This window comes from Heterodontus francisci, unplaced genomic scaffold (genome assembly GCF_036365525.1).
Source record: "Heterodontus francisci isolate sHetFra1 unplaced genomic scaffold, sHetFra1.hap1 HAP1_SCAFFOLD_885, whole genome shotgun sequence".
In the NCBI taxonomy this organism is placed as follows: Eukaryota; Metazoa; Chordata; class Chondrichthyes; order Heterodontiformes; family Heterodontidae; genus Heterodontus; species Heterodontus francisci.
Window position 1 is genome coordinate 253821 of NW_027140801.1, and position 14339 is coordinate 268159.

The 14339-nt window shown below is 52.3% G+C and overlaps 1 protein-coding gene across 1 annotated transcript; it reads left to right on the forward strand.

Moving 5' to 3' along the window:
- The first annotated feature begins 215 nt into the window (after positions 1-215).
- Positions 216-639, forward strand: LOC137361191 (large ribosomal subunit protein eL33-like). Its single transcript, XM_068026114.1, has one exon. It carries the CDS (start codon positions 254-256, stop codon positions 584-586), a length of 333 nt encoding a protein of 110 aa, XP_067882215.1. The 5' UTR covers positions 216-253; the 3' UTR covers positions 587-639.
- The last annotated feature ends 13700 nt before the right edge of the window (positions 640-14339 follow it).

Here is a 14339-nt window from a genome sequence, read left to right on the forward strand (position 1 = left end):
GTATAAAAAAAAATGGGTGATAAATGGGTGATTAATGGGTGGCACAGACTCGGTGGGCCGAAGGGCCTGTTTCAGTGCTGTATCTCTATTTCAAAAAGAAAAATCAATAAATCAAATAATGTTTCGTCTGCATTTTAGTGTTTATTCAAATGAAGGTGTTAGAAAATGTTAGAACAATCAAACACTCCCAGGACAGGTACAGCACGGGGGTTAGATCAGGGTGGATGATCCAGCTGCCTCGCGCGTTCTCACAATGCCTGGAAGATTGTGGTGCAAAGCTGTGTTTACTGGCTATAAACGAGGCCTTCGAAACCAAAGAGAACACACTGCTCTCCTGAAGATTGAGGGTGTTTATTGTCGGGATGAGACAGAATTTTACCTGGGCAAGAGATGTGCCTATGTCTACAAAGCAAAGAACAACACTGTTACTCCTGGTGGTAAACCAAACAGGACTCGTGTCATTTGGGGTAAAGTGACCCGTGCTCATGGAAACAGTGGCATGGTGCGTGCCAAGTTCAGCAGTAACCTTCCTGCTAAGGCAATTGGGCACAGGATTCGTGTGATGCTGTACCCATCAAGGATTTAAAGCACAGCTGTACATAAGTTGACAATAAATAGTAAAATGATCTAAAAAAAAAAGGGGGTTAGATACAGAGTAAAGCTCCCTCTACACTGTCCCATTAAACACTCCCAGGACAGGTACAGCACGGGGTTAGATACAGAGTAAAGCTCCCTCTACACTGTCCCATCAAACACTCCCAGGACAGGTACAGCACGGGGTTAGATACAGAGTAAAGCTCCCTCTACACTGTCCCATTAAACACTCCCAGGACAGGTACAGCACGGGGTTAGATACAGAGTAAAGCTCCCTCTACACTGTTCCCCCATCAAACACTCCCAGGACAGGTACAGCACGGGGGTAGATACAGAGTAAAGCTCCCTCTACACTGTTCCCCCATCAAACACTCCCAGGACAGGTACAGCACGGGGTTAGATACAGAGTAAAGCTCCCTCTACACTGTTCCCCCATCAAACACTCCCAGGACAGGTACAGCACGGGGGTAGATACAGAGTAAAGCTCCCTCTACACTGTTCCCCCATCAAACACTCCCAGGACAGGTACAGCACGGGGTTAGATACAGAGTAAAGCTCCCTCTACACTGTTCCCCCATCAAACACTCCCAGGACAGGTACAGCACGGGGGTAGATACAGAGTAAAGCTCCCTCTACACTGTTCCCATCAAAAAAAAAAAAAATGGGGTTAGATAAAAAAGAAAAAGAAAAAAAAAAAAACGGGGTTAGATACAGAGTAAAGCTCCCTCTACACTGTCCCATCAAACACTCCCAGGACAGGTACAGCACTGGGATTGGCTGGTCAATTTGGAGCACTTCCTGCCAGCAATCAGGGGGAGCAGCTGCACCTGTGTTGCAGCAATTGCAGAGTGGAGAGTGGAGACTGCAGCAACTGGGGAGAGAGACTGGAGAAAGGTGAATACAGAGTGGAGAGTGGAGACTGCAGCAACTGGGGAGAGGAGAGTGGAGACTGAAAACTGCAGCAACTGGAGAAAGGTGAATACAGAGTGGAGGGAAACCATCAAGGAAGGCTGCAATTTTTCTGGAGAGGTGGGTGTCAGGGCACCTGAAAGACTATTAAGTTTAAACTGTTTGGGGGAGGGAGAAGAGGCCTGAAGACTCAGGGGTGGGGCAGCCAAATCCAGTAAGGGCCCCTGTGTTTGTATTTGTGTTTGCACACAGGGAGCTCCCTCCCCACCCCAACTGCCTGCTCGGGACAGCTGGAGTTGCCCGGGTGAAGACTGTCTTGTTAAAATCAGAAGAGGAGAGTACCGGGCGGATCCAGCTGTCCCGGGCGAAGAAGCCTCCCCCAACTGGAAGACAACAAACAAGTTTGGACGAATTGTGATAAAGGTGCTCCAACTGGCAGTTGAAACAAACATCCTTTTCAGCCTTTCTCTCCCTTCCTCCACTCAGTCGCCTCAATTACCTATCCTCCCCTTTTCCTTTACCATCCTACGCCATCCTCCTCTACTCCCACTCCACCTTGTTTAAAGTTTGCTTTTTTAAAAAAATTGTGTAAATTTGTTTTGTTTCTTGGGGGTGGACGTAGCTCTTAGACCCCATGGCAAGCCCCTCTTCGCCGGTGGCGGGGCCTTCCCGTTCATATGCTGCTGCGGCTGCTGCAGCTGCACCTGTTGCCCCGTCACCGTTTGCTTTATTAACAACGAAGCATGGGGTCAAGAGCTATGTCCACCCGAACATGACTATAGAGGCATGCGTGAAAGCAATGGCCGAGGTGGTCGGCCCTTCGGCCATTGTTGCAGCCTCTAAAATGTACGGGAAGGCAGTGTTTTTCCTGAAGACCGAGCGGGCGGTGTCCCTGGCTCTGAGCAAGGGGCTCACCGTGGGCGGGACCTTTCTGCCAGTGGACCCCCTGGAGGCCACTGCGCAAAGGCTCATTTTATCCAATGTCCCACCCTTCATCCCTGGTGAGCTCCTCCTTCCCCACCTGCACCATCTGGGGGAGGTAAAGACGGGGCTCACCCCAGTCCCGCTCGGTCTTCGGGAGAACAGCCTCCGACACGTCTACTCCTTCCGCCGCCAGTTATTCATGCAGCTGGCGCGGGAGGAGGTGACAGAGGGCCACTTCAATGTAGAATTCCAGGGGACGGCCTACCGCGTCTTCTGGACCTTGGACGGGGTGCGGTGCCATGTCTGTAAGGGGGTGGGGCATGTTCGTAAGAACTGCCCCAACCTCCCGGCTGCCAACTCCAACTCAGCGGCCCAGGGTGGCGACGCTGCACCTCCTCCCACCCCCACTACACCACCACCAGATACCATTCAGTCGGTACCGGAGGCTGTGGTTTTCACGGCCTCCAGCAGGGAGGGGGGAGACCGTCCAAGTGGAAGGAAGGCGCGGAGGAGAAATAAACATCGAGAGGCGCGTCCCCTGGATATCGTGACACTACCCGAGCCTGAGCTCAGCCCAAGGCCCGATCTCGGGAAGTCAACTTGCCCCAGGGCTGGGCTCAGGCCCAGGGTGAATAAAAAAAAGGAGAGTGTGGAGGTGGAGGCCTCTGATGATATGGAGGTCTCTGAGCCTCCGCACACAACTGGGAAAAAGAGGAGAAGGCACCCCTCCACAGAGGTAACAAGGGGCCCTGAGGCGCAGGGCCCATCTGTTGGAGGGGAGCTGCCTCCTGTTTCGGGTCCCCAGGTTTCCCCTACCGCCACCACCAAGGCTGCAAAGTCCGGGCAGGTGCTCCCTATTCCTCAGGATGGAGGGGAGGGGATGGCCCCGGTACATGAGGCCCCTCCTGAAGGAGTAAGTGGGGCCCTGCTTGTGGTGGGGGAGCCTGGGGAAGCCGCCCATTCTGCCACTGCTACTGGGTCGGGTGTCCTGAATGAAGGGGAGGGCGAGGCCCCAGAGGGTCGGGCCTCCCAGCCGGAGTCCACCACCAACCAGGAGACACCCGACCCAGTTATAACTGAGAATGCTGCCCCATCTGCTGGGCCTGTGGGTGCTGGCGGAGCGGGAGATAGCCTCCTCCCTCCGCCTCCAGTCTCGTCTCCGGCTGGTTTCCCGGAGTCCGGAACTTCTGTCTCCCCTGGACCACTCATTGGCCTGGGGATGGAGGTGGAGGGGGGTCCTGAACCGCTGGTGCCGACAGGCTCCAGTTTCACAATAGAACCCAGAGAGGACTCCTCCGCCATCGATCCTGGGGGTGGGATCGTGACGGAGGCGGGACCAGCTGGCGCGGCCGGGACGTCCGCCCCACAGTGTGTGGTGGATGTGTCGGCCGCTGGCGGTGACGACCCGGAGGAGGATGGGGATTCGGTGCGGGGCACGGAGGATGATCTTGATTCCATCGCCAGTGAGGTGGTGGAGTCCCTCGTGCCTCCCACCGAATCTCCTCTCATCCCCACGGCGGAACTCCGGGATTTCCTCGCGGCTTGCAGGGGTTGCCGCAATAAAGTTCAGCTGGCCCTCGACCGTTGGTCGAATCTGGCGCTGATCATCCAGTCCGTCCGTGCCGCCCTTAAGATAGCGGGCAAGCGCGCGGGCGTGAAACTGGTTGAGAGGCGCCGTTTTAATGTGTTCCTCAATGGGTTGCTGGGGGAGTGGAGGGCCAGGTGCACTTCCACTCCTTCCTCACAGTGAGGTGTTGGTGACGGGTTTTAAGTACCTTTGACATGAAGATAACCATAGCCAGCCTCAACATCAACGGCAGCAGAGGGGCTCACCGCAGATTTCACAATCTCTCAGTCCTTAGGGAAGGGAGATACGCGGTGAGCTTTCTGCAGGAAACCCACACCGTTCCGGGAGACGAAGCCACCTGGCTCCTGGAGTGGCAGGGTGGGGTCTACATGAGTCACCTCACCCCTATTTCTAGTGGGGTGGCTATCTTGTTGGCCCCGACTTTTCAGCCGGAGATCTTGGGGGTCAAGGAGCTAGTGCCGGGCCGCTTGCTCCACCTCGCCATTCGCCTGGGTAGCGTGCCGCTCCACTTTGTGAGCGTGTACGCGCCCAGGCCCGGCGCGTTGCAAGCGCGCTTCTTTGAAGAAGTGTCCGCTCTCTTGAGCTCCATCGATAGCGGCGAGTGCATCATCCTCGGGGGGGATTTTAACTGCACCCTCGAGGTGGGGGATCGCTCCGGTCCCCAGCGCGGCCAAGCGTCGGTGGAGAAGTTGAGGGGACTGATCAGCTCCCTTAACTTGGTGGACGTCTGGCGGAATCTCCATCCCGACTCCAGCGCCTTCACGTGGAGGTCTGGAGGAGGGGGGTCGCGAATCGACCGCCTCTACATTTCGCAGGCGTACGTCTCCCGCGTTTCGGCGGCCTCCATGCGGCTGGTGCCGTGCTCGGACCACCGCCTGGTGTGGGCGGAGTTCACTCCGCTCCGCACGCGGGCGGGGTCCGCGTACTGGCACTTTAACAACCGGCTGCTGGAGGACGTGCGATTTCGGGACTCGTTCTGTCGATTCTGGGCCGACTGGAGAAGGAAGCAGGGGGGCTTCCCCTCCTTGAGGCTATGGTGGGATGTGGGCAAGACTCACATCCGCGTCTTCTGTCAGGAGTACGCGAAGGGGTCGACCAAGAGGCGGGAAGCCGAGATCGGGCGCCTTGAGAGGGAGGTGCTCGACTTGGAGTCCCGCCTCGGTCATGCCGTCGCGGACCCGGCTCTGTGGCAGGCGTACAAAGAGAAGAAGGGCGCGCTGAGGGACCTGCAGCTCATAGCGTCCCGAGGCGCGTACGTGAGGTCGCGGATCCAGATCCTGGAAGATTTGGACCGCGCCTCTCCCTTCTTCTACTCGCTGGAAAAATGGCGGGGGGTCCGTAAGCAGCTCGTCGAGCTGCTGGCCGACGACGGATCCTCCATCACGGATCCGGAGGGAATGGGCCTCCTGGTCCGGACGTATTACAGTGCGTTGTTCTCTCCGGATCCGTCCAGCGAGGATGCGCGCAGAGTTTTGTGGGAGGACCTGCCGCAGGTCAGCCCGGAGGGCGCCGAAGGATTGGAGGCTCCGCTCACGTTGGCGGAGCTGACTGGCGCCCTCCACCAGCTCTCGAGGGGCAAATCCCCAGGGCTGGATGGGTTGACCGTGGAGTTCCTCAGGGCGTTCTGGGACGTCCTGGGGGACGATTACGCGCGGGTCCTGGGGGAAAGCCTGGCGACCGGGGAGATGCCCCTCTCGTGGCGCAGGGCGGTCATCGTCCTGCTGCCGAAGAGGGGCGATCTCCGCCTGCTTAAAAACTGGCGTCCGGTCTCCCTCCTCAGCACGGATTATAAGATCTTTGCCCGGGCTATGTCTACCCGCCTGGGCTCCGTGCTGGCCCACATGATCCACCCCGACCAGTCCTACACGGTCCCGGGCCGGTCCATCCAGGACAACATCCACCTGGTCCGGGACCTGATCCATCTTTCCCAGAGGACTGGTCAGTCGGTCGCCTTTCTCTCCCTCGATCAGGAGAAGGCGTTCGACAGGGTGGATCACGATTACCTTTTCGGGACTCTGCGCGCTTTCGGACTCGGGCCGCATTTCGTGGCCCGGGTCCGACTTTTATACGCCGCCGCAGAGTGTCTAGTCAAAGTTAACGGGTCCTTGACGGCGCCCCTTCGATTTGGGAGAGGAGTGCGTCAGGGGTGCCCCATGTCCGGCCAATTGTATACCATCTGCGTGGAGCCCTTCCTGTGCCTGCTTCGCAGGAGGTTGACGGGATTGGCTCTGCGCGAGCCGGCCATGCGGGTCGTCCTCTCGGCTTACGCCGACGACGTGCTCCTCGCAATCACAGATCCCATTGACTTGCGGAGGATGCGCGACTGCCAGCAGACCTTTTCTGCCGCGTCCTCCGCGAGGATCAATTGGGAGAAATGTTCCGGACTCCTGGTTGGTCAGTGGCGGGTGGACTCCCTGCCGGAGGAGATGACACCTTTTGCGTGGAGCACCACGCACCTCCTCTATCTGGGAGTCCACCTTAGCCCCGCTGAGGAAGCCTGGCCGGCAAACTGGCAGGAGTTGGAGGCGAAAGTCACCGCTCGGCTGGGGCGCTGGACAGGACTGCTCCGAGTGCTTTCCTACAGGGGCCGAGCGTTGGTCATAAACCAACTGGTGGCCTCCATGCTGTGGTACCGGTTGGTCACTTTGGCCCCGCCCCCTGTATTTGCCACCAAGATCCAGAAGAAACTCGTCGATTTCTTCTGGGGCAAGAGGAAACACTGGGTCTCTGCCGCGGTCCTGAGTCTACCGATCGAGGAGGGCGGTCAGTCGCTGGTGTGCATCCGCACCCAGGCTGCGACTCTCCGCCTTCGGACCCTGCAGAGATACCTGTACGTCGAGCGTCCTGCCAGATGGTGTGCGCTGGCGACGTATTTTTTCCGCCAGTGTCACTGCCTTCAAGACGACACGCAGCTCCCGGTGGAGTCCGTTAGCCGCGCCTCTCTGAGGGAGTTGCCTGTCTTTTACCGGGATCTTTTCCGAGTCTGGAACACGGTCGCCTCCAGTCAGGGCGCTCCCCCGCCGGCGGAGGAGAGCGCCTCGGCTGTCCGGGCGGCCGACTCCGGGGACGGTCCGGCGGGCGGAGGAGTAGCCGAAACCCCCGGGACGCCCCTCACTGCGGGTGGCGAGGGGGCTCGGGAGTGCGGAGCGATCCCGGCCGAGCTGACCCCCGCTGGGCCGGAACTGCTCATCGGACCCAGGCCCCGAAACCCTCCTCGGGAGCCGGTCCCGCACAACCCGAGCCGCCTCTCGGGAATGCCCTCCGTGCCATTCCAATCGGCGCGGAGGGGTTTCCTGTACGGGCTGCTCCTGCACACTTTCCACTTCCTCGCCCTCGTCAGCCGGCCGGACACGCCCTGGCGGTCCGCGTTGCCATCTGGCGGCGAGGGGAAACCCCGATGGAGGTGTCTCTCCGCGGGAGTCTTCCCCCTTTACATCGGGGACCTGGGGTGGAGGGTGCTGCACAGAGCAGTCCCGTGCAATAGGCTTTTAAGTAGGTTCACGGACTCCCAGGCCACCTGTACTTTCTGCGGCCTGGACGAGTCCGTGTTCCACATTTATACGGAGTGTGCGAGGTTGCAGCCCCTATTTGAGTATCTGAAGGGGCTGCTCCTCAAATTCTGGCTGCACTTCAGTCCCACGCTCCTGATCTTTGGGCACCCGGTGCGGAGGGGCTTGGGCCGGGAGGAGGATCTCCTCGTCGGTCTGCTCCTGGGCCTGGCCAAGGTGGCAATTCACAGGTCCAGGTTGCGGGCCGTTGGGGGTTCCGTCCTCCCCGATTGCCTGCCCCTCTTCCGCGGTTACGTTCGCGCCCGGGTGTCCCTGGAAAAGGAGCATGCGGTGTCCGCTGGTACGCTTGAGGCCTTCCGCGACCGGTGGGCACCGCAGGGACTGGAGTGCATTGTCGACGCCGAGAATGGCATTTTAATTTGAGTTTTTTTTTTTTTTATTTATCTGTTTTAATAAAGTTATTTTAAAACTGTAAATATGTACATAAAGGGGGCCTGAGGGATAAAGGCCCCCTCGATGTGAAAAATATAAAAGGGGCCTGGGGTATAAAGGCCACAAAAAAAAAAAAAAAAAAACAGGGTTAGATACAGAGTAAAGCTCTCTCTACACTGTCCCATTAAACACTCCCAGGACAGATACAGCACGGGGATTAGATACAGAGTAAAGCTCCCTCTACACTGTCCCCCATCAAACACTCCCAGGACAGATACAGCACGGGGTTAGATACAGAGTAAAGCTCCCTCTACACTGTCCCATTAAACACTCCCAGGACAGGTACAGCACGGGGATTAGATACAGAGTAAAGCTCCCTCTACTCTGACAACATCCACCTCTGCTTCACCATCACCTCTCGACTCCTCCACTGTCTCTAAATTATCAGACTAATTATTTGATGTCTAATACTGGATGAGCCAAAATTTCCTCCATCTAAATATTAAGATTGAAGGCATTGTGTTTGTCTCCACCACAAACTCTGTTCCCTCGTCATTGACTTCATCTCTCTCTCCCCGCCATCTGTCTGAAACTAAACCAGCCCATTTGTAACCTTGGTGTTGTATTTGACCCCGAGATGAACTTCTGACCACCTATCCGCTCTGTCACTAAGTTGCCTCTTTCCACCTCTGTAACATTGCCTGACTCCAGTCCTGTCTCAGCTGATTTGCTGCTGAAACCCTCATTCATACCTTTGTTACCTCTTGGTTTGATTTTTCCAATATGGCCATGGCCGACCTCCCACATTCTGTCCTTCGTAAACTCGAGCTCATCCAGAACTTATTACCCAATTTGGGAACTTCTTGCTGGAAATGTCTGTTCACTTCCTGCCGGTCATACATGAGAAATGAGTCTGTGCAGACCATAATGTTTCTGAACTGCAGGATCAGTATGTAAAGGGTTAAATTCTTGCCAGCCAAGATTTTTGCTTCCGGAGAGGAGTCTAAGGGTCACAAATTCATTCTGCAGGGAGTAGCAATGTCACTGCTTTCATAAGCTCATCGTTTGATAAGGTTCCCCACGGTAGGCTATTGCAGAAAATACGCAAGTATGGGGTTGAAGGTGATTTAGAGCTTTGGATCAGAAATTGGCTAGCTGAAAGAAGACAGAGGGTGGTGGTTGATGGCAAATGTTCATCCTGGAGTTTAGTTACTAGTGGTGTACCGCAAGGTTCTGTTTTGGGGCCACTGCTGTTTGTCATTTTTATAAACGACCTGGATGAGGGTGTAGAAGGGTGGGTTAGTAAATTTGCGGATGACACGAAGGTCGGTGGAGTTGTGGATAGTGTCGAAGGGTGTTGTAGGGTACAGAGGGACATAGATAGGCTGCAGAGCTGGGCTGAGAGATGGCAAATGGAGTTTAATGCGGAGAAGTGTGAGGTGATTCACTTTGGAAGGAGTAACAGCAATGCAGAGTACTGGGCTAATGGGAAGATTCTTGGTAGTGTAGATGAGCAGAGAGATCTTGGTATCCAGGTACATAAATCCCTGAAAGTTGCTACCCAGGTTAATAGGGCTGTTAAGAAGGCATATGGTGTGTTAGCCTTTATTAGTAGGGGGATCGAGTTTCAGAGCCACGGGGTCATGATGCAGCTGTACAAAACTCTGGTGAGGCCGCACCTGGAGTATTGCGTGCAGTTCTGGTCACCGCATTATAGGAAGGATGTCGAAGCTTTGGAAAGGGTGCAGAGGAGATTTACTAGGATGTTGCCTGGTATGGAAGGAAGGTCTTACGAGGAAAGGCTGAGGGACTTGGGGTTGTTTTCGTTAGAGAGAAGGAGGAGGAGAGGTGACTTAATAGAGACATACAAGATAATCAGAGGGTTAGATAGGGTGGATAGTGAGAGTCTTTTTCCTCGGATGAGGATGGCAAACACGAGGGGACATAGCTTTAAGTTGAGGGGTGAAAGATATAGGACAGATGTCAGAGGTAGTTTCTTTACGCAGAGAGTAGTAGGGGCGTGGAACGCCCTGCCTGCAACAGTAGTAGACTCGCCAACTTTAAGGGCATTTAAGTGGTCATTGGATAGACATATGGATGTAAATGGAATAGTGTAGGTCAGATGATCGGCGCAACATCGAGGGCCGAAGGGCCTGTACTGCGCTGTAATATTCTAATTCTAATTCTAATCCCTGTAGCTGTGCTTTTTTTAAAAATTCATTTATGGGATGTGGGCATCGCTGGCCAGGCCAGCATTTATTGCCCATCCCTAATTGCCCTTGAACTGAGTGGCATTTAAGAGTTAACCACATTGCTGTGGGTCTGGAGTCACACGAAGGTCAGACCCAGTAAGGACAGCAGATTTCCTTCCCTAAAGGATGTTAGTGAACCAGATGGGTTTTTACAATAATGGATTAGCTTTTCATTCCAGATTTATTGAATTCACCATCTGCTGTGGTGGGATTTGAACTCCTGTCTCCAGGTCTTTAGCTTGGAATTTCTTGGTTATTAGTCCAGTGACATTACCACTACACCATTGCCTTCCCCAGGAAGTATCATACTCATGACACAAACCAACAACCTCAACCACCATTAAGCCTCTTGCACAGTGTCTTCATCCAGAATGGCTGATGTCACCTTTCTGTGTTACTGAAATCATCAAAACTAGAAGAAAGAAAGACAGACTTGCATTTTACAGCACTTTTCACAACCTCAGGACATCCCAAAGTGCTTTACAGCCAATGAGGTGCAGTCACTATTGGAATGTAGGAAACACAGCAGTCAATTTGTGCACAGCAAGCTCCCACAAACAGAAGTAAGATAATGACCAGATAATCTGTGTTTTTTTGTGATGTTGATTGAGGGATAATTATTGGCCAGGACATGGGGGAGATAATTCCCCTGCTCTTCTTCAGAATAGTGCCATAGGATCTTTTATATCCACCTGAAGCCAAACGGGGACTCAGTTTAACATCTCCTCTGAAAGACATCATCTCTGACCGTCCAGAGCACAGGTCTTCAGTACTATTGCCGGAATATTGTCAGGGCCCATAGCCTTTGCAGTATCCAGTGCCTTCAGTCATTTCTTCATATCACGTGGAGTGAATCGAATTGGCTGAAGTCTGGCATCTGTGATGCTGGGGACTTCAGGAGGAGGCCGAGATGGATCATCAACTCGGCACTTCTGGCTGAAGATTGTTGCAAATGCTTCAGCCTTATCTTTCGCACTGATGTGCTGGGCTCCCCCATCATTGAGGATGGGGATATTTGTGGAGCCACCTCCTCCAGTTAGTTGTTTAATTGTCCACCACCACTCACGACCGGATGTGGCAGGACTGCAGAGCTTAGATCTGACCCGTTGGTTATGGTTCTGTCTATCGCATGCTGTTTATGAAGTTTGGCACGCAGATAGTCCTGTGTTGTAGCTTCACCAGGTTGACACCTCATTTTGAGGTATTCCTGACATGCCCTCCTAAGCTCTCCAATGTTCCACTGTCTGAATGAATGTCACTCTCAGTGTTCCCTCCATTTCTCTCACCAATGGTGTCTGTTTAATAGACTAGCTTCCCTCATTCCCTCGAAGACTTGCAATCCAGACAATTCTCACTACCCAGGGCAAGAATCTCTCCATATCCAGTCAGGACGTGGAGCTGGATTTACAGGCAGTCGTCGAAGCTCAGCTCATCCCCTCCTTGTCGCAGTTCATTTTATCAGCTAATCCATGATTCTAATGCAAGTTTAAACAGTGCCTGCTGCAACATGAGGCCAGAAGGGTTTCATATAAAGGGTATTTGTGTAGCAGGTGGGATTGAGAGGTAGCTGGATACTATTGCTATTCATGAACTTTTCTCTGCTGGTGTGTAATATCTTCCTATTAAATGGAGCCTGGAGTGGCTGTGATGTTTTCAGAGTCCACACTTAGCTTTGTTCTTGAGGGATCTAGATTGTTCCATTTACTTTCCAGTTACTGTAATCGTGGCAGTTGTGATGGGGCTAATTTTAGTTAAGGGATGTTAAATAAAGTGGATTTGGTAATCCTGTCCTGTGTTGGACTCTGTGTTTTGATGTCTCTGGTATGAATGCTTCAAGTTGCACGTTGTTAAGCTGTGCCCCTGCTGGAAAGCTATCTGGCTGAATTCATGATCAATAATCAATGACATTCCCATTGCCAGGTACAAGGAGTTGGGAGCAGGAGATTCCGCAATCCTGTAAACCTGCTCCTCCGCCTGTAGAATTCCACCACTTTAACTCCTGGTGTTTCCTCTGCATCCCTTCATGGTCTTAGCTACCCTCGGAGATCTCTGCACATTCTCACAATCCCCTTCCTGGATTGACTTTTCACAGCTTTATGCTGTTTACATTTAAGTTTTCCAATCAGCTATAGAGTGATCACAGCAACAGGGCTCAGTCACAACATCTCACAACATCTAGTCTGGTTACAGATTGACAGTTCTCTCTTTAACTATTCCTACGCACTCTCTGTCATTTAGCACTCTCATGTCCCACAAGGGTGCATTGTAGGAGGAGGCCATTCAGCCCATCATGTCTGTGCTAGCTCTTTGAAAGAGCTATCCAATTAGTCCCAGTCACCTGCTCTTTCCCCCATAGCCCTGAAAATGTCTCCTTTTTATCCAATCCCCTTTTGAAAGTTACTATTGAATCTGCTTCCATTGCCCTTTCAGGCAGTGCGTTCCAGATCACAATAACGCACTGTGTAAAAACATTCTTCTCATCTCCCCCTCTGGTTCTTTTGCTGATCACCTTAAATCTCAGGTTTCTGGTTACTGAACCTCCTGCCACGGGAAACAGTTTCTCCTTATTTACTATCTCAAAATGTTTCAACACCTCTATTAAATTCGCTAATCTTCTCTCCATGCTAATATATCACCCCCAACATCATGAGCTCCTTATCTTGTGTAATAACCTTTTATGTGGCACCTTATCGAATGTCTTTTGGAAATCCAAATACACTACATCTACTAGTTCCCCTTTATCTATCCTGCTTGTACATCTTCAAAGAACTTTAATAAATTTGTCAAACACAATTTCCCTTTGCTAAAACCATGTTGACTCTGTGATTGCATTATGATTTTTAAATGTCCTGCCACTACTTCCTTAATAATGGATTCCAGCATTTTCCCAATGACAGTTGTTAGGTTAAATGGCCTATAGTTTCCTACTTTCTGTCTCCCTCCTTTCTTGAACAGTGGTGTTACATTTGCAGTTTTCCAATCCACTGGGACCTTTCCAGAATCTAGGAAATTTTGGAAGATTTTTTAAAAATTCATTCCTGGGATGTGGGCGTCGCTGGCTAGGCCAGCATTTATTGCCCATCCCTAATTGCCCTTGAGAAGGTGGTGGTGAGCTGCCTTCTTGAACCGCTGCAGTCCATGTGGGGTAGGTACACAGTGCTAGCAGTTAGATACAACTGAGTGACTTGCTAGGCCATTTCAGAGAGCATGTAAGAGTCAACTACATTGCTGTGGGTCTGGAGTCACCTGTAGGCCAGACCAGGTAAGGACAACAGATTTCCTTCCCTAAAGGACATTAGTGAATCAGATGGGTTTTTACAACAATCGACAATGCTTTCTTGGTCACCATTAGACTAGCTTTTTTTTAAAATTCCAGATTTATTAATTGAATTCAAATTCCACCTTCTGTGGTGGGATTCGAACCCATGTCCCCAGAGCAATAACCTGGGTCTCTGGGTTACTAGTCCAGCGACAATACCAGTACGCCACCGCCTCCCCCTGAGAAATTACAACCAATGCATCCACTATCTCTGCAGCCACTTCTTTTAAGACCCTCAGATGCAGGTCATCTGGTCCAGGGAACTTGTCAGCCTTTAGTCCCATTAGTTTTTCTAGTGCTTTTTCTATAATGATAGTGATGGTTTTAAGTTCCTCCCTCCCTTTTGCCCCTGATTGTTTACTATAATGGAGATGCTTTTTGTGTCTTCCACTGTGAAGACAGAGACAAAATACTTTTTAAAGTCTTGTTTCCCATTATTAATTCCCCAGTCTCTTCCTCTTAGGGACCAATGTTTACTTTAGCTACTCTCTTCCTTTTTCTATACTTGTAGAAGCTCTTACTGTCTGCTTTACTATTTCTTGCTAGTTTACTCACATAAACTCTTTTAGCCATCCTCAACTGGTTTCTAAAATTTTCCAAATCTTCTGGCTGACCACTAACAACAAAGGCCCTGGGTTCAGAGAACCTGTCCTGGGAGTGTTTGATGGGGACAGTGTAGAGGGAGCTTTACTCTGTATCTAACCCCCGTGCTGTACCTGTCCTGGGAGTGTTTGATGGGGACAGTGTAGAGGGAGCTTTACTCTGTATCTAACCCCGTGCTGTACCTGTCCTGGGAGTGTTTGATGGGACAG